We start from the raw sequence: 20,770 nt of genomic DNA, 5'->3' as shown, positions 1-20,770 counted from the left end.
AATGACTTGGTTGGTGTGTATCTAGTTGACATTGTAATTCATATTTCAACTTAGAAAGAACATCTAGTTCACTTACAGCAAGTACTGGAAAGACTACAAGATGCTGGATTAACTCTGAAACTAAAGAAATGTGAATTTGGGGCAGCAGAATGTACTTATCTTGGACATCGCATTGGTCGAGGAGGTGTCGGACTTTAAGAGAGCAAGGTCATGGCCATAGAACAATTAAAGCGACCAACAACGAAGAAGGAAGTTTGAGCATTCTTGGGAATGACTGGTTATTACAGGAGATTCATAAGAGGTTTCGCCCAAATAGCTGAGTCACTAACTAACCTTACAAAGAAAGGATTGCCCGAGACTATAGAGTGGAATGTTGCAGCAGAAACAGTGTTTGAGAAACTGAAAACTACCCTCACTTCATCAACTGTTATGCAGAACCTAGACCCTAATTTAACATTCCTTGTACAGACAGATGCATCAGATGTAGGGATTGGAGTGGTATTGAGTCAGAAAGACCCACTAGGAAATGACTACCCCATTCCTTACTTCAGTAAGAAACTGCTGCACAAAGAACGAAAGTATGCTGTGGTGGAAAAAGAATGTTATGCAATAAAAACTAGGAGTACAAGCCTTTTCAGCGTACTTGATTGGAAAGCCTTTTATAATACAGACTGACCACCGAGCGCTCCAGTAGTCACAGAAGTTTAAAGAAGGGAACTCTAGAATGATGAGGTGGAGCCTGACTCTTCAGCCCTATAAATTTATAGTAGAGCACAGAAAAGAGCATGAGAATGCAAATGCTGATGGATTGTCCTGATTGAATTGGAGCTACCCGCACTTTGTGCAAAAGGAGGGAGGAAATGTAACAAAATTGAGGTAGCAGATCAAATGGAGGAAGTTTATGATCAATAAATAATGGACTAATCAGATTCAATGTATTTTATTTTCCCACACTACATTAACCAATCATATTGTTTTAGTCATGAGACCGCTAAGTTCACTATTTAAGGCCATTCACATTCATTCCTAGTCAGCCTGGAGTCTGGATATTATTTTTAACTTATTGAAATCAAAGATTATTTTAACCCAAACGGGGTTCAATTAGCTAGCATTGTGAGGTGCATCTGACAACATGAAATTGGAAATGACAAGAAATGAACAACACAACATTTTTATTTATTGCAATGCTCATTCCTGTAGTGCAAGTGAGCTTACTTTTCTGATGATGTTTCTTATCATAATCTCTCTTTTGTCGTGCTTGGGAGTCCTTAATAATGGTATTAGCTTTAAAGAAGAGACTCTTCTTTAATTTCACCATTTTCTCAGTGTATCTATCAATGTCATTTCTCTCATTGCCATCACTCATACTATCCATGTCTTCATTGAAAAGGAGCTCTTTCTCAATTGGGAGAATATGTACCTATGGTAATGAAGAAAGTCATAAAGGGAGTCATAACTGTCTTCATTGGTAGCCATTTCTCTTTCTAGTAGCTAGATCTAGATCTCGATCTTAAAAGTGTGAACAACATGTTTTTAGTTGAGATTTATACACTTAAGCCTTAACTGCAAAGAATTTACATGTATCATAAAGTTCATACCTGGTTGGTAACTCAGTTAGTACTTTTTATTGATCCATTGATGGGGAGACACTCCACACTATCTGGGACAATTAGCACTAGTCCAGAATGTTCAGTGGGGCATTCCACACTAGTGCAAATTGTCCAGGAGACCGGATGCACAGGGGGACAATCTGCACTCCGACAGTGATAAAAAAATTTGACGTCGTAGTTGACGGAGTATACTAGAGTATAGTATTTTCCAAGAAATCTGTGGAAATTAACGCATGTGCCAACAGTAGTTACCACGTGTTATTTTCTTACGAAAACACCTGGGTACGAGGCTAACTGTAGTCTATGCCACTAACAGTACTTGGACTATGGTCTACAGATATTGTTATAAATGTAGAGGGAAAAGATGGAGAAGATTGAGCACCAAACTGTAAAATAATTGTAAAACTTATATGTGATCTATATTTAGTTTGTTTCTATATTTAATCATGTATATTCTATATTTGGTATTTAATTACTGAGCATGCTCATCAGAACAAAGCATTTGTAACGTTCCTCTCATTCCTGATTTTTTGTTAGTCATTTTGGGTGAAATAAAGAACTTTTTTGAGATAGTATAATTGTATATGGTGTTAGAAGTGTTGCTGTCTTCAAACCCCACCACCCTTTGTGTTCAAATGCCCTGACGAGTGGCCAAAATGGAAGCTCTGCTTTCAGCAGTCAAGACTAGCCTTCAGAACTTAACACAGAGAGAAATGCCAAGCAAGTTAGCACTCACTTGTATTGCACGGGAGAAGATGCTGAAGGTACCTTGTCCTCGATGAAAACCCCCGGAGGACAAACATACTGACTATGATCAAGTCCTTGATAAATTTGATACATTCTTTAAAGTGAGGAAAAATTTAATTTTTGGACGTGCTCGCTTTAACAAATGCAGCCAGCAAGACATTGAGTCTGTAGAACAGTTTATAACTGGTCCTCACAGCTTCGCAGATAATTGTGATTTTGGAGACCTGACGAAGGCTATGATCAGAGATCATATTGTCGTAGAAGCTTGTGATTGCACATTATCAGCTTGAATACAAAAGGAGGCGGACGTGACCCTCGAGAGGGCCAAGAGAATGGTCCGTCAGCATGAAGCTATCCATGAACATCAAGAGATTCTTAATGGTAGTCCAGTACTCAGAGACTATCAAAGAGTTGCTAGAAACAACTTCACAATATACCTACAGAAAACTAGAAGCTAACTGCGGTAAGTCAGTTGAAAAATGTACTCACTCTGGGAGAAGTCATCACCCAAGACTCTAATGTCTAGCGAGAGATGCCATATGCCATCCATGCAACAGACGAGGTCACTTCAGATCACAATGTTTCTCAAAGACAAGCTCCAAATCAGTAGCTGATTTGATCACGCATATGTGAAAAGAGGAAAATGCAAGTGACACAATATATCTTGATGTAGTTAATTTACAGAACAGCTCAAGATCATTTTGGAGTACTATGATAGATGTCAATGGTGAACCAGTAGTGCTCAAACTAGACACATGAGCAGAAGTAACAGTTATTTCAGAAGCTACATGAAGTAACTTAGCTCAGTCAAGTTAACAAAACCATCAAAAAGATCAAAAACCATTACAAGTAATAGGTAAGCTCCAGTCTGCTCTCTCTTACAAGTCATGTACGACATTCTATGTAGTTAAGTGAGTGTCACATAGTTTGCTTGGATTACCAGCAATTAAAGCACTGCAGGTGCTTACACTAGTAAATTAGATTAGAGTGTCCATTCCAGATCAATACCCATCTGTGTTCTCAGGTCTGGATACATTCCAATATGCCTATGAGATAAAGTTGAAGCCTGAAGTTCAACCTGTAACCCTGTATATGGCTAGAAATGTTCCACTCCCATTAAGGAAGAAGGTTAAGAGAAGCTAACACGTATGGAATCTCTTGGAGTCATTACAAAAGTGGAGGAGCCAACTGCATGGTGTTCAGGTATGGTAGCTGTTTCAAAGAAAATGGGACAAGTTCGAATATGCATTGATTTCTGTCATACTCCAGTCATCCAACTACTTTTGTACACCTTTTGGTAGATATTGTTTCATGGTTGAAATATTCATCTTAAAAATTTTTTCACCAAACAAAAAGATAAATGTAAACGTCAAATGTTTCGAAAGTCATACGACTATCTTCATCAGTGGCTTAATATAGAGAATAACTAGATGAACTTACTATTGAAACGTTTGGTGTTAACATTTATCCTTTTTCAACGCTTAAAGGAACATCAAAGAGCAGTTAAAAAGATGGATACCTTCTCTAGTGCCATGTCTGAACATGTTTGCCAGACTGGTCTCAAGATCAATTGGGAAAATCCAACCATTCTTGCCACCATCCCTTCCTCTGGCAGAGAATTATCCTTGAATCATGGCACATCCGTAAAAAACATCCCTCCATCAATCAAGAAAGGGGTCCATTGTCCAGTACTTACCTGTCACTCCAGCACGCGCAGCAGCCCACCCACGCAGCGCATGCAGGAATCCAAGACGCGTGTTTTCGTCCTTAAGCTTAGTATAAATAGGACTGATTTTTGCACTTTTATTCTCTATATTTAAGCCACTGATGAAGATAGTCGTATGACTATTGAAACGTTTGGCGTTAACATTTATCTTTTTGTTTGGTGAAAAAATTTTTATGATGAATATTTAAACCATTAACTTACCCAAGCACTCAGCTCTCTTTCTCAGATATTGTTTCAATAACACTTTGAGAAACGTATGAGTAAAGTGTTATAAGGGCAAGATGGAGTCCTTTGTAGTGTACTGTAGACTTATTATGTGAATGTTTTTATTTATCATGTCTATAGCTCTTGTTAATAATTGTAAACTCTCATTTTATCTTGTACTTAATCACGTTCTAGGACTGCACCACATGTTCTTAAATTAGTTACTAGAACATTCTAGAATTCTTCTGATCTTTTGATTTTGTATAAATACTCATTGCCATATGTATTTATGGAATTGAGTGTTGTTATAGTTCTTATTGTTGCTCTTCTCATGGTTGTTCTGTTATACTCTTAATACGAATCACAAGTGTCTACTCTACATCACAATTGGTGAAGACGGTGGGATGCCATTACCATGGCTAGTTACATTGGCTCCCCAGGATCTTTTGATCATCGCACCCAAAGTGGTCAAGCTATCAGACTCAGTTTGAACACTTCTCAGAGTGAATGAGATCACAGAGGATAAGAAGACTTCTTGCATCATTGCACTGATTGGAGCAGAGACTTATAAAATCCTGGAAAGTCTCATGTTCCCTGAAAAGCCTGAAGTCTTTAAGGGTGACAATTTGTTCAAAAGGCTAACTGCACATTTAGAACCTAAAAGACCAGAACAATACCGTTTTTTGGAGGAACACTCAAGGACCATCGGAGGGCTTTGCTGATTACATTTCTCCTTACGTAAAATGGCTTCAACTTGTGAGTTTCCAGAAGAGTATCTCCCAGATGCCTTGTGCACTGCTTTCATATTGGGCCCTCATGATGAAAATATAGCACGCAAGCTGCTTTCCGAGAAGGACCTCACTCTGGACAAGGCAATCTCTATTGCACAAAATATGGAAGCTGCAGGAAAGGAAGGAAATGAAATCACAGTTCAAACTTCCAATTCTGTGAGTATTATTAAAACGCCTTCAAAGCGTTCAACACCGAAGACACTTCCACCAGGACCCTGTCCATCCTGTGGTGCAAAGGACCATTGGCGTTCTGCATGTCTCCATCGCAACACTGTCTGCTCATGCTGCAAGCGCATGGGTCACCTGGCAAGAGTGTGTAGGGATAGACACAAACAACACTCAGGGAAAACCAAGCACTTCTATCTACCAAAGAACCGAACTAATGTTATCAATGCAGCAGAAGAATCTGAACACTGTACAGCTGTTCTTACTGTCAACTACAGCTCCCCAAGCAAACCTGTTTTTGTTCCTGTCAAACTCAATGAAAAAACAGTAAAGTTGCAACTTGACACAGGAGCAAGCATTACACTCATTAGCGAAGCAACTTGGAAAAGAATTGGAAGCCCCCAGTTGAATCCCCCAGCAGTTTGTCTACAGAATAACTCAGAGGATGATACTCCCTTGCTAGGAGATTGCCGTTCAGTGTGATGGTAAAATTTGTAATCTTCCAATTACTGTCACTAAAGGAAATCGACTTGATCTATTGGGACGCAGCTAGATTGAGGCACTCAAGTTGGACCTAAATAATCTCTATACATGTCAACCATGTCAATATAAGCAATAACAGTCAGGCACTAGTAGGTATTATGAGACGGTACGCCAAAGTTTTCCAAGAAGGTCTTGGACATTGCAAAAAACATAAGGTACACCTCACACTCAAAAGTGATGCTCAGCCTCGATTCTTCAAACCCAGGCCACTACCATTTGCCCTGAAGCCTGCTGTTGAAATGGATATTCAAAGACTCGTTCATAATGGAGTTCTACAGAAAGTTGAACACTCAAATTCGGCTACACCCATTGTTGTGGTACCAAAAACTTCGAAAGCTGTAAGAATTTGTGGAGACTTTAGTGTGACAGTTAACCCTCAGCTCAACATTAATCAGTACACTTTGCCATGACCAGAAGAACTGTTTACTGCTCTTAATGTTGGCTGTAAATTCACAAAATTAGATTTTTCTGATGCCTACTTGCAGCTGGAACTTGATGATGAGTCTCGGAATTTCATGGTGATTACGACACACTTGGGCCTGTACCAGTACACACGCCTTCCCTTTGGGATTGCCGCAGCCCCTGCCATTTTTCAGCACACAATGGAAACAATGTTACAGGGATTGTCTGGCATTGTCTGCTACCTTGATGATGTCATTGTCACAGGGAAATCTGATGCAGAGCACCTCTAAAACTTGGAATGAGTACTTGCCAAGATACAGGAATATGGTTTCCATGTACGCAAGGAGAAATGTTCATTCATGCAAGACTCCGTAGAATACCTAGGACATGTTGTGGACATGAATGGAATCCATGTCTCTCCAAAGAAGATCAAGGGAATAGTGGAAATGCCTAAGCCCAGAAACCAACATCAACTACATTCTTTCCTCAACCATTACGGAAAATTTCTGTGCAATCTCAGTGATATGTGTGCCCCTCTCAATAAATTGCTGCAGAAGGAGCAACCTTGGTCATGGACCAATAGCTGTCAAGATGTATTTTACAAAATAAAAAAGCAATTAGTCTCAACAGAAGCTTTGGCACACTATGATCCATCCTTACCTTTTTTCTTGCTGCGGATGCATCATCCATTGTTGTGGGTGCTGTCATCTTCCATCGATATCCTGACAAGACTGAGTGAGCGATAGCTCGTGCCTCAAAAACTCTAACATCAGCAAAGAGAAATTATTCTCAGATAGAGCATGAAGCACTTTCCATCATTTATGGAATAAAGAAGCTCCACCAATACCTATGGGGTCGACATTTCACAATTCAAATGGATCACAAACTATTGACAACAATTTCTGTTGGAAAAAAGGGTATTGCAAACAACTACAGCAAGCCGTCTTCAACGCTGGTCAATTATTCTCATGGGCTACTCATTTGAGATTGAAAACAAAAAACACCCAACAATTTGGAAATGCTGATGGACTTTCACGTTTGCCTGCTGGTCCAGACAAAACATTTGATTCTCTAGATCCTGGAAGGATTTGTGTAGTACAAAATATACACGAACAACAAAATACAGGATCTTCCATTGAAGGCTGGTGACATTGCATGAGAGACAGCCAAGGATCCTATACTGAGATCAGTGAAATATCACACACTCAATAATGGCTGGCCTAATCGAATCCAGAATGAGACCTTGCAACCATATTTCCACAGAAGACATGAGCTTACAGTACTAAATGGTTGTCTTCTTTGGGGAATGCGAGTAGTTATTCCAAAGAGTCATCAACCATTACTACTACAAACACTCCATGAAACTTATTTGGGAAAAGTAAAAATGAAGATGCTAGCACATTCACATTTCTGGTGGCCAAAACTGGATGATGAAATTGAAGAAATTATACTCTGTCCAAGTTGAGAAAAGCCCCTCATTAAAAAAAAGGTGTTTTATGCATGGAATGTAAGGTGAGGTATTTCCTCGCCTGTTAGCGCTGAGAAAAGCCCCTCATTAAAAAAAAGGTGTTTTATGCATGGAATGTAAGGTGAGGTATTTCCTCGCCTGTTAGCGCTGAAGTATGTGTTAAGAATATTCATTATTTGTTCACGTGGATGTCATGTGAACACACCACGTTTTTTCTCTCGTGCTTGTAAACATGCCAAGTGGAAAAAGATTGCGATCACAAACAAAGGAGGTTGCTGTGAATGTCTATGAATATTTCGAGGAACTTGGCAGGCGCAAACGGACTGAAGGATCTCTGAAACGAACCTGTGATGCCACAGGACTTTCATGTTCCAGTATCAAAAAGATACAGAAGGAGAAAGTTGACACAGCTTTCCTTTTTTGTCAAAAGGTTTTTTCAAAACCATGGTGGCTTTATAGCTGCACAAAATCGCAAAAGACGATACCTGGTTATTATTTTAATAGTAATAATTGATACAAAGGCATTTATTCGTATAATTAGAATTGTAATTTTGACTTGCCACGTGATAGTCGGCTGACTTTTCGAGGTGAAAATCGATTTTTGTTATCTGCTCGAAGGTGTGCAATTTAAAGTATGCGAAAGGTATGCCATTCAAAATGTATGGAGTTTTATAGTTTGGTACTTTCTCGTAGCGCTAGAGAGCCAAATTTTATATATAAAATGCGCGTTTGCAAGCTGAATCGATTGGTGCAAGTCCCATGTGGATAGCACGTAAAACGGCAAAGTTATTCACACGTTTGGGTGGCTTTTCTCAACTCGGACAGAGTATAGCAACAATTGCAAAGAATGCTCAGTATTGTCAAGAGATCCTGCTAAGTTCCACTTCATCAATGGCAATATCCACAGAGACCTTGGCAACGTTTACATATTGACTATGCTGGCCCATTTCTTGAGATGATGTGGTTCATCATCATTGATGCACACTCTAAATGGCCAATAGTGATCCTTACAAAGAAAGCAAGTACTGAAGCTACTGTGGAGATGATCCTAGATGTTTTTACTACACATGGACTATGTGAGCAAATTATATCAGATAATGGTCCACAATTTATCTCTCGAGAATTTGAAGATTTTTGCAAGTCAAGAGGTATTGATCATGTGCATTCTCCTCCATATCACATACAGTCAAATGGGGAAGCTGAGAGATTTGTTCAAACTTTTAAATCAGCCATGCAGAAAGCTAAGCAAGGAGGAAAGGCAGTGAAACCAGCACTTAGAAATTTTCTACTCAGATACCGCATCACACCTCACTGTACAACAGGAATACCACCATGTGAACATTTGATGAAACGACACCTCAAAACAATATTAGATTTGATTCACCCTCTTCAATCACCAAATCAAACAGTACAACAAGCAAAGGCTAATCAGAAAAAGCATTATGACTTGAATACAAGCAAGAGAAATTTTAGTGTTGGAAACCAAGTACTTGTAAGAAACTACTGTAGCTAACCTAAATGGATTCCTGGCAAGATTACCAGACAGATTGGAGGAATTACCTACTTAGTCCAAGTCAAGCATCGAGTTTGGAAACGACATGCAAATCAACTTAAAATAAATAAGAGCAATGACTGGGATTATGAGCACAAAGACTCTGATTTACCTTCAACATCTGAAAACATGCCTACGTCTAAGCAAAAGACACCTGAACAAGATGGAAGTTGAAGATATCCTATACGTGAAAGACACCCACCTGATCGCCATGGATTCTAAGCAAGGAGGAATGTAGTGTACTGTTAAATTATTATGTGAATGTTTATTTATCATGTCTATAGCCCTTGTTAATTATTGTAAACTCTCATTTTACTTTGTACTTAATCACGTTCTAGGGCTGCACCACATGTTCTTAAATTAGTTTACTAGAACATTCTAGAATTCTTCTGATCTTTTTGATTTTGTATAAATACTCATTGCCATATGTATTTATGGAATTGAGTGTTGTTATAGTTCTTATTGTTGCTCTTCTCATGGTTGTTCTGTTATACTCTTAATACTAGTCACAAGTCGCAGGAGCATGATATCAGATTACATGCGATATCAGATTACATGCAGCTCTAAAAAATGCAAGATGCAGGCATAAACCCTGAATATGGACAAATGTGAATTTGATAAGGACTCTCTTATTTTTTTGGCCATTCTGTTAATAAAAAATGGCATTTCACCTGATCCAGCTAAAACATCACCTATTGCAAAGATGGAAAAACCTCAGTGACAGTCCATTTCAGAGCTGAGAAGATTTGTGGCAAATCAACTGGGCAAGTTCAACCCAAGTTTATCAAAACTGTCAAAACCCTTACATAAGCTTCTGTGTGGTTGGGGGGACCTCATCAAGAGGAATCATTTTCAAAGATAAAGAAGACTTTGCCCAACCAACAATTTTGGCTATTTATAATCCCAATGCTACCACTAAGATTTGTTTGGATGCATCAGCTTATGGATTAGGAGGTGTAACTTTACCACAACAGAAGCATGCACAATGGAGACCAGTTGCATATGCTTCAAAAGCTATGAGTGAAACAGAGCAAAGATGCTCAGATTGAAAAAGAGTCACTTGCCATTGTTTGGCCATGTAATAAGTTTGCAAAATACATACTGGGAAAGCACATTCAGTTAGAAAACTGATCCTAAACCCCTTGTACCACTCCTCAACAAGACTAATCTTGTAGCCTTCGTTTTTCAATACGGCTTGCCAGACTCGACTATTCGTGTTCCTGGCAAGTTACACTACACAGCTGACACATTATTAAGTTCTCCTGTTGACCCCAGTAGCTCTAAGGACAAAAGAGAGGAGGTGATAACAGAGGTTCTTATACAAACAGTAGTTTCTCACCTCCTTTCTAATGAAGAGAACTTACACAAGTATTGTCTAGCTCAGCAAGCAGACCCAATATGTTGAGCTCAGTACTGCAGACATTTGTTGTTGTATCGTAATCGCATAGTGATTCCCAAAGATCTGCAAATGGAAAATCTGCACAAGACACCAAGATCACCAAGGTATTGTAAAATGTCGTCATCAAGTTACATCAGCTGTACAGTGGCCAGTTGTTTCAAAACAAATTGAAGAGTTTGTAAAAGTATGTTCTGTGTGCTTGAAGACCACTGTCTCTCCTAAAGAGCCACTACTACAAACTCCACTTCCTGCCTATCCATGGGAGAAAGATAGCAGCAGATTTGTGCCAAATTAAAGCAAAAACGTATCTCGTTGTAATGGACTATTATTCCAGACATCTAGAAGTTCAAAAGCTTAATGCTACTACTTCAGCTAGTGTAATCACATCACTTAAAGATATATGTTCACACCATTGTATCCCTGCAATGCTAGTGAGTGATAATGGACCACAATTTGATTCCAAGGACATGAAGAAATTTGCTTTAACACAAAACTAGTAGCCTGTACACCCTCAGTCGAATGGTATGGCTGAGAGAGCAGTTAAAACTGTGAAATCTTACTGGCACATGCAACAGACCCTTATATGGCACTAACCACATACAGAGCAACACCACTTCCCTCGTGTAAGCTAAGCGCTGCTGAGTTACTGATGAAACATAAACTCTACCAACCTACCCCAGGTAAGAAAATATTTGATACCACACTGGCCAGATATAAATGGGTTCAGGGAGATGGACAAGAAGTACAAGAAAGAGCAAAAACATCAGTTTGATCAATGAAGAAGGGTTTGAGAACTACCACCACTCACAAAGAATATTGCAGTTTGGGTTTCAACACAAGAACAGTAAGTTCCAAAAACAGTCATACATGCTGCCAATACTCCCAGATCATATGTTGTTGATACTTCGTCTGGTGAATCAATATACTACTATATTCTTGACCAATGATGGCATACTATGTGGACAAAATCTCCATCCATCATATGAATATTTGTTTTTTTTTTCCAAGAACTAGTTCAATGAAACCATTTTCATTTTGAAAGTGCAACAAGAGGTGTTAATGTGCTAGTAAAGAAATAAAGTCAATTATTAATTAACCAATAAATTAATTACCTCAAGTAGTGCATTGATATTTTTAATTAACCATTGATTGTGATGATGTTTAACTTTTTATACTACCTGACCAACAAACATGTTATCAGGAGATAAACTATTAACAGGAGACTGATCTTGTATTGTTTTTTCCTAAAGTTTATGCTAGGGAAATTTATAAGAGTATTGGTAATGTAATTTGAAATTAAATACATTAGGTTCCAATATTTAAGGCTTAGGATCTAAGGTATAGAATTAAATAACCATTAAAGTCCAGCATTCCACACTGCTTTATTATAATTGTATACTGGCTTTACAACTGCATTAAAGGAATTGTATAAAGGCCAATGGTGCAAATATTATCATAAATTATGCATAAACAGATTGGTCAGCATAGTAACCCATTCTACTGCATACTCAAAACTGCGCATGGTGATGTTAAAAACTGCCATAATGGCGCCAATTCTAGCCCTAAAAGGTACTAAACAGTAGACATTAGTCGGATCGCCATGCATTTTCTGCAAGATGATGGTGCAGTGCTGGTGACATATTGTCAATAGATAACGAAAAGGAAAGAACTTACTACTGCCACCCTCTACTGTCAGTCGCCTCCAGTTAGGTAACTTACTTTCTTGGTTGCTAACTATCATATTGAGAATTTTACAACCAAGCTGAGGCGATGGGCCAATAGTGAATTAAATAAACTACACCATTTTGCACAAATACAGAAAGAGGCTAGAGAAAGAACATTTAGGTCAGAGTAATTGTACAGTATATGTGTGTACATAGTGTACAGGTTAGGCCTTCCATAATAACTTTTAGATTTCTTTTGCATTTGCAAGAGCCTTTGACCCAGTGACATATGTGGTATATTGTATAAAAATTAATGTAGATTCCGTTTTGTATGCAGATCTCATGGCAGCCAACTTACAATATTAGCAAAGCATTTTCCAGTTGTTCTTAGATAACCTTTGAACATCTATAATTCCATGCCATATACACATGTATAAAGATGGAAAGCCTCTTTGACTGTTTCTACATTCTCAGCAAACCTAAAAAATTTAATACTTCACATGTGTTAAGGAATAAAAAGATTAAAATAATAACTTCACAGTGAATAAATAGAGCTACAAATGAAGATTTTCAGAATTAGCACCAGTTTCTGTGGTGAAGACTACAGATATAACATTGTAGGCAAAGAAACAAGCTAATAAAATGTTTTGAGCCTTTTAATCATGATCAATCACACCCAACATCATAGTGCTTGCAGTTAGGGTTAATGAAACTTGTTGGTTGTCATATGTGTGGTGATAAGGATACAGTTATTTGTCGCTTTCAATTATAGTTCATCTTTGTTCCAAAGTTATAAACTATTACTCAAACCAACAGTCTAGTTAATAAAGAGACAATTATTGTAATAATTTTATAGTTGGCAGAGCCTCAATGTCCAATTGTCTAGTTTTAGAACATGCTCAACCCTCTTTGTAATGTTCTTATAATCTTAATGATATAAAGTGGTATATAGTTGATAACATCCAAGTTATGATATCTTGATAGTAGATCACATCATATGTATTTTGTAAACTTTGAGCTCAAAGCTGATTCTTAATTAGTTAGGTTAAGACAGAAAACTTGTGACAAATATTGGAAAACTTTTATTTCTAAGTACCACTTAACAGTTAACGATGACCTTAGATAAACCTGTCTAGTTCTTTGATCTTTCATAATCTACATATACATTGTACCGTCATCACAATTTAGTATATCCACTTGTGTGGTTCATGTCCTCCTGTGTCCTCTAGTTTGTTTTGATCCTATCTATGATTTTTGTTTGCATAGGAAACCTCCCCATTAAGTCTATTGACCCTCCTCATATACACTTATAATCAACATGTACATCCTATAACAAATGCAATCCCCTTTATTATACCCTATCTATAACATGTACAAATCCCTTCATTATGTACTATAACATTTTCATTACATCCTTCATTACATCCGATAATATGTAAAAACCTCTTCATTATATACTATAACAATTAGAAACCCTTTCATTTTGTCATATAGCATACAAAAAAACCCTTTCATTATGTCCTATAATATCAGAAACTGCTTCATTGTGTCCTATAACATCTTCATGATATGTGATAACAAGTAGAACGCCCTTAGTTATGTCCAATAACATACACAAACTCATTCTTTATATTCTATTACATGTACATACACAAACCTTTTATTATATCCCATAACTTGTATAAAATCTTTTCAACTTCTTCATTACATTTGATAACATGTAGAAACCCCTTCATTATATCCTATAACATATACTAACCCATTTATTATATCCTATAACATACTGATACTAATTGGTCTAGTGCAATTTTACATTATAACATTCAAACATGTACTTGATATATATGCCCTATAATATTCACATAAACAAACCAGTTATGAGCCTTTACTATATACATTTTGTGAGTCCTATAACATGTACATTACGAACCTGTTGTCAATCCTGTACCATATACATATTGCAAACCATTTACCATGTATATATTATGAGTCTGATAACATCTGTCATTATCTTGTACCATGTAACTTGCTGCAAGTCCTATAACATGCACATATTATTAACCCTACACCATCTACATATTGTCACAGCTATAACATACACAAAATCTGAACCCTACACTATCTACATATAGTCAGTCCTATAACATGTTCATACTGTGAACTCACCATCTTCAAATTGTTAGTCCTATTACATGTACATACCCTACACCATCGACATATTGTCAGTGCTATAACATGCATATATTGTGACCTCTCACTATCTTCATATTTTGACACCTATATCAATTACATATGCAAACATTTTGCAAGTCATTTAGAAGTTCAATAATACGTGTTAATATCTAGAATAACACAATAATTAGAACATGTAAAGTGTAAAGTGTGGTCCATCAATATAATAAAATGTTATAACACAACTAGTACTTCACATTACATGTACCTGTGTAGACCTCTTATTACCTGACCTAATCACTGATGTATTATCATAGTCTACTAGAGAAATCTTTTAATATAATTGGTAACTGTATTTTATGATCTACAATTCATTTGTATCAGTATTTTCATTGTTTGAAAAAACTTTGTGGCCTTGTTTATAATCTGTTAGTATATATTATTGGAATTTTTTATTTAGAATTGATGTAGTGTTCTCATTCGTTAGTTGCAAGTATCAGGTTTTTACTCTAATTTGTAGGGTCTTTGGATAATGAAATATCAGATATCAGAATAGACACTACTCTTCATTATACACTCCACAAAAATTATTACTCAATGCTTCTATATCAGTGACACTAATGTATGTGCAAATTGTATTTTATACAATTAAAAACAATTAAATCTAATGCCTTCAATAATGACTTTTGAAGAAGGCAGCATCATTTCACAATACAAGCAAAGTTCACACATATTGTTGTTCAGTGATTTGGTAACAGTTACAAAACTTCCACCAAATCTATCTAAGTCAACTGTTGAAAAAACAGATGTTCAATCTGTGAAAGAGGTCATTCATTTCAAAGTGGTCTCTCAAAACACATTAGAAGTGGACATAGTAATGTGTAATGTGGTCTTGTTACATGTACTATATATAACAACAGATTTGTGATACATATGTTTATTACTTTGTTTAATTCATGTCTTTTACCAAATAGTGGCAAGTCTTCAAGAATACTTCTACATCTTCAATCAAGCCATCAACTGTCTGTAGAAGAAAAGGAGATAAGTTTTAAACATTAGAGTTTTACAAATGGAAGAAAGAGTTTGAAACAACTATGCATTCCTTTTTTGTTCTTAAGTGTGCATTCCTTATTTGTTCTTACAGGTCTTCAATAGAATGGAGGTGTTTTATTATTACTGTAACAGGGAAGGTAGATACAAATCAGAGGGAGCTTTAAAACAGCAATTAAAAACACAAGGAACAGCAAAGATAGGATCTCAGTGCTCAGCTGATATCAAAGCAGTGCAGAACATCAAACACATACAAAATTCAATATTCCTATTGCACTACACTCTACAATCACAAACAACACATTAGCATATCTACAAATACCTTTGACAATCAGCAGGATATTGCTAGCTTAGATTCTATCTTACAGACAAAAGTGTATAAACATGTTCACCTTGTACATAAATATATGCAAGAGGACAAAAACAGTATTTCAGAAGATCCTATTCTGCTAGTTCATACTTACTCCTACTTTAATAGTTACCTGTTATTTGACATGAAAACTTGACACATCTTTGTCACAAACTAAAACAAACTCATTAAAGAAACTTCAAAAACTTGAAGTACTGGTTACTGTCAAAATATAGATGCTATTCTGACTGCTAACAGACATGTTCAGGCTGATATCTCTGTAATAACCGCTATAAAAGCAACAAAGCCCTGAAAAAAGCTACTTTTCAAGCAAAAGATGTTACCAAATCAAAACTGTGAACATCAAAAGTTTTTTCCACAAAAAGAAAAGGTACAGTTCTACTCCAACTCTATCGAGAAATAAAATGAAAAGATCTTGAGAGTCCTTTTCATAAAATTCAGGGGTAGTTGTTTGAAAGATGACAAAACTACTGTTGATGCATTGTTGAATGGATACATACTCACAGAAGTACAGTGTTCCTTCTTGAGTCTCCCAACGTGGTAATATAATATGTAGACACATATCTCTTGAACAAACAAAGTTTCTACCTCTACCTAAACAGGTCAAAGACAGTATTCTATGAAATTGACACCAATTGAATGTATATTACCTCGTATGTTCTAATATGTTTTGTGTACAACGTATATAATCTTTCCATAGTTAATAGAAGAGACATAGGTAAAGACAAGCAACGTCTTTTTGCAGCTACAGTACATCAAGGTCACTTTATAATTCATAGAGATATACTGAACTTAAATAGAAAAGTTAACCACTTCAGTACTATTTGCCATGAAAATGATGCTCAATCTATTGATCAAATTATAACAGAACTCATGCAAGACAAGTACAATACAATCCTTGTCTACAAGTGTCTGTCAAGGAATGATTGACAACTTCAATCTACTTTACCAGATACTTCATTTGTTCTATATTTTCGGACAGAATTCAAAAAGATATATTTGAAAAGTTTGCTTCAGCTATTGTTTTTATTGACTAAACCAACAAAATGAATCATCACAATTTCAAACTAACACAAGTGGCTGTACCAGATGATTGTAGTGAATGTAAGTTTATTAATTGGTAGTGCATGGTGTATATCAGACCAGGAAGACACTCAAGTGATGGAGCTTCCTTGGAGAAACTGAACAAGGGGTGCCATCAAGCTACAATGAACACAATAATGATAGACAATGGTAATATTTGATATAATCATATTATAGTAAGCATATAATTTTTACATATAATAATTATAGATAATCTTAGATGGACAGCAGCACAAAGATTGAATGGAAAAAGACATTAAACATCTACTCCATTGTTGGTATATAGACAAGTGAATTTATATTGTATCAAATCTTACAGTATATATATTTAATGATATGAAGGAGATGGAGGCTAAATTTACGGTCTATGGTGAAAGATATACAAAATCAGACAGAGATATACCAACAATTAACATTCTCCAAAAACAACTGATGTGGTGAAATTCCATGAATATACGACAAACTTTGAAAGGCTTTCGGAAAGTAAATGACCCCAAATTTATAAAAAACTATAAAGCTAACTATGTAGGAAGTGCTGGTTAGTTGAATTGTCCAATACATGATTGACAAACTTTCTTACAAATTTTAGATAAAAGGGCAATGTGCTCTTGAATGTACAAACATAGAAACACAGATACAAATATGTATATTGAAAGGTTAGCAAAAACTGACATAAATATATAATCAACTGTTACACAACTTTCAAATTGAGCTTAAATGCAACCCAGAATACCTTAATTGTTGAGTCAACAAAAGGCTTGACTATCTCATCATAGTACTTTTCTGTATTCAACAGACAAAGGAAGATCTAAAATGGAAGCAAGGAGTGAAAAAAAAACATCTAGACATGACAAGGGAATGAAGATACCCTTGAAGGATATTAAGGTAGGATAAATACAACTACTATATTACATATGGTATCAAAAAAATTATTAAGTAAGAAAACGTTTCTTGGTGCAGTGAGAAGAAATTGGATTATGGAGAGTTAACAGATTTTGTCATTATTCAGTTATTCTATCAAGTGGCACATGTATGTATTATGGTCGGATGCTCAGTCAAGTGTACACAAAGCTCATGTGCAAATTTGTGTTGGCATAACTAGTCTTGCCAGTTTTATGTTATTCTGATGAACATATTTACAAGCACATTCATACTGTTCATACAAACTATCCAACTATTGTTACATCAGAGATAACAAATATATTTGACAAACATCAATAAATCCTTATACAGAAAAAAAGGAGAATATTGAAACAAGTAATCCTATACCTCAATGTTACTTGTTCTTTATACAGAAATATGTGTAAAATGTGTTAACAATAATTAATACACAAGTTGCAAAATAAAATGACATAATACATTAATCTCCAACAACTATAAAATAACACAAATAAAGAGAAAATTCTTGTGGCTATACTGAACTATGCTCTGATTCTGATTCAATAACAAGAAGATAATCATCACAATTGTCTAACTGCTTGGCCCATTCTTCATTGAACTGGTCTTGATGATCAAAATATCAATCAAAGTGTTTCTCTAAATTAACTGAAAATTGAATGCTTCAGAGTCGTCCCTTTCTCTTGCGATACCAGTGAACAGCCCATATAAAAAATAAACCAAAAAGATGAGTGGTAGTAAAGTCACTAAAAAACCACAAGAGAATATAGTCCCATGAATTGGATGATATGATAAAGGTGGAAGTTAGTAAATAATTGATTGTACCCAAGTTCCTCGAAGGGACACCAAAAGAATCCAATTAACATACCATTCATATCAGAAGGGGTTGACTATAAATAAATTCAAAAAGTATAAACGAGGCGATAAGATATACCTATTCATATTCTGTTAATGTCTACATTAACTACATCAGTCGATTTTTCTATTTTCATTGACAATAACAAGGCGCAACTGGAAAAATATCAATGTCCAAAATGTCAATATGATGCTGTCCAGACGAGTTGTGGCCATTTGTTATGTCAAGGATGTGCTAAAGAAATGTTTGAGAAGAAGTACTTATAGTTAACTTGATGAATAAAGTACCATGTGGTTTTTTTCATAGTCCTAAGCCAACTTGTCCAAGACTTGAATGTAGTGAGGAATTAACTGATGAAGATGGAAAGCCAGTAAGACATGTTATGACCAACGTCATGTGATTTTAATATCATCTGTTTCTTTTCCAGTTTTTTTCCAGATAGATTTATTCATAAAGAGATCAATCGTTTCCTGTCATCTGTAAAAACTGTAAACATGGCTGTGATTTGTCTGGTTTATTGGGACAATTAGGAGATCATTTAAAAATGTGTGTTTATGAGAAGAAGGCGTGCCCTCATTGTAAAGACTACATGTCACCTGCTGAGGTATGTTGACAAACATGTTTACAGAACCAAATATTTTCCAAGCTTACCAATCCCATAATCTATAAATTACATTAATGGAACAATTAAAAGATTCTAACCCTAGTTACTAAAACTGTAATTGTTTATTTTAAGAAATAGCAACATTAATAATAGAAACATAATAATTATTTATTTAAAAATAGTAACATGAATAACATGTAGATAAAATTACTATTCAAGGAAAATGCTGACTCAAGTTGTTTATGCATCACAAGCTTAATATTTGAAGCCATATTAATATTCACATGTTGGATGTGCACAAGTTATCAATACATCAGTGTGTCCACATAATGCACACTCATCACATGTCTACTTTTTACTCTATATTCGCTATTTCCTTGTAGTACACCAGTCATGTTGACTTATGTCCTTAAGCTGTTACTCACTGTCCTTTAAAGATATGGGCTGTTCTGAAAAGAAAGAAGTAAGTATAATATATACTATATATGTACTTGTTTATATTGTATCTCTTAGAGATGACTAGAGGTATTTGTGACAAACATTTATTAACTCCTAGTGGTATCATTTCTCATTTATTGCTAATTGCTTCTTTCTCTTTAATCTCAAATCTCTATCTCACATAAAAACAAATGGCAATGAAGTTGAAAAGGATGGTACTGGGTCTTCACTATCTACATCAACTACACGTGATGCTACTGCTAAAACTAATTTTCAAATAATCCAATCAGATGGAGGTTATAACGCTGATCCTGATATACAACATATAATGAAATGGCCTCAGCTAATGTGCCTGGATTAGATAAATTAACACAGTCTATTGCAACAAAATATGAAGTGGACCAGTTATGTAAACATGTTTCTGAGAAAGACAGTGTAATCTTTGTACTCCAGGACAAAGTACAAAATTTAGAATCAACAAATCAAACTAAAAGTTCTGAAAATGAGGATAGAGACTTTCGCAACTACGATGGTAGAATTGTTTTGGAAAATACCTCAGTTTTTTCAACGAATGGAAGATGCAAGAACAGGCTAATACACCTCAATATTTAGTCTTCCATTTATTCTAGTCACTATGGTTACAAAATGTGTCTATGTCTTTACATTCTTGGAGATGGTATTGGTAAAGGCACTCACATGTCATTGTTCTTTGTCGTAATGAAAGGAGAAATTGATAACATCTTACAATGGCCATTTACTCACAAAGTAACATTCAAATGAATTAACCAATGTGGAGGTCGTGATATCATTGATATATTTCAACCAGATCCTTTAAGCAGCTCTTTCCAGAAGCCCAAATCTGACATGAATATGGCATCTGGTTGTCCTCGTTTTGTGTCATTAAATGAACTAATGCAAGGAGGCTTTATAGTTGAAGATACAGTGTTCATCAAAGTGAAAGTGGATGTCACTACTATGAAACATCCATAACAGTAGTATAGGACATACACTAATGTTCTATTGATTGAT

General features: G+C 35.8%; 1 protein-coding gene across 1 annotated transcript; it reads left to right on the top strand.

Annotated features, from left to right (window-relative positions):
- Nucleotides 1–5,884: 5,884 nt before the first annotated feature.
- Nucleotides 5,885–6,478, top strand: LOC121391337 (uncharacterized protein K02A2.6-like). The gene is made up of 2 exons (XM_041522999.1): nt 5,885–6,124; nt 6,272–6,478. The coding sequence occupies exons 1-2, from the start codon at nt 5,885–5,887 to the stop codon at nt 6,476–6,478; spliced, it is 447 nt and encodes a 148-aa protein (XP_041378933.1).
- The last annotated feature ends 14,292 nt before the right edge of the window (nt 6,479–20,770 follow it).

Source organism: Gigantopelta aegis, unplaced genomic scaffold (assembly GCF_016097555.1).
Source record: "Gigantopelta aegis isolate Gae_Host unplaced genomic scaffold, Gae_host_genome ctg2123_pilon_pilon, whole genome shotgun sequence".
Taxonomy (NCBI): Eukaryota; Metazoa; Mollusca; class Gastropoda; order Neomphalida; family Peltospiridae; genus Gigantopelta; species Gigantopelta aegis.
The sequence above is the reverse complement of the archived record's forward strand: the minus strand, read 5'-3'. Positions and strand labels throughout refer to the sequence as shown.

Bases quoted from the DNA above. Each gene is read 5' to 3' on its own strand.
- LOC121391337 (XM_041522999.1), top strand. From the start codon at position 5,885: ATGAGACGGTACGCCAAAGTTTTCCAAGAAGGTCTTGGACATTGCAAA. The intron at 6,125-6,271 runs GTAAGAATTTGT...GCCTACTTGCAG, and splicing joins TACCAAAAACTTCGAAAGCT to CTGGAACTTGATGATGAGTC.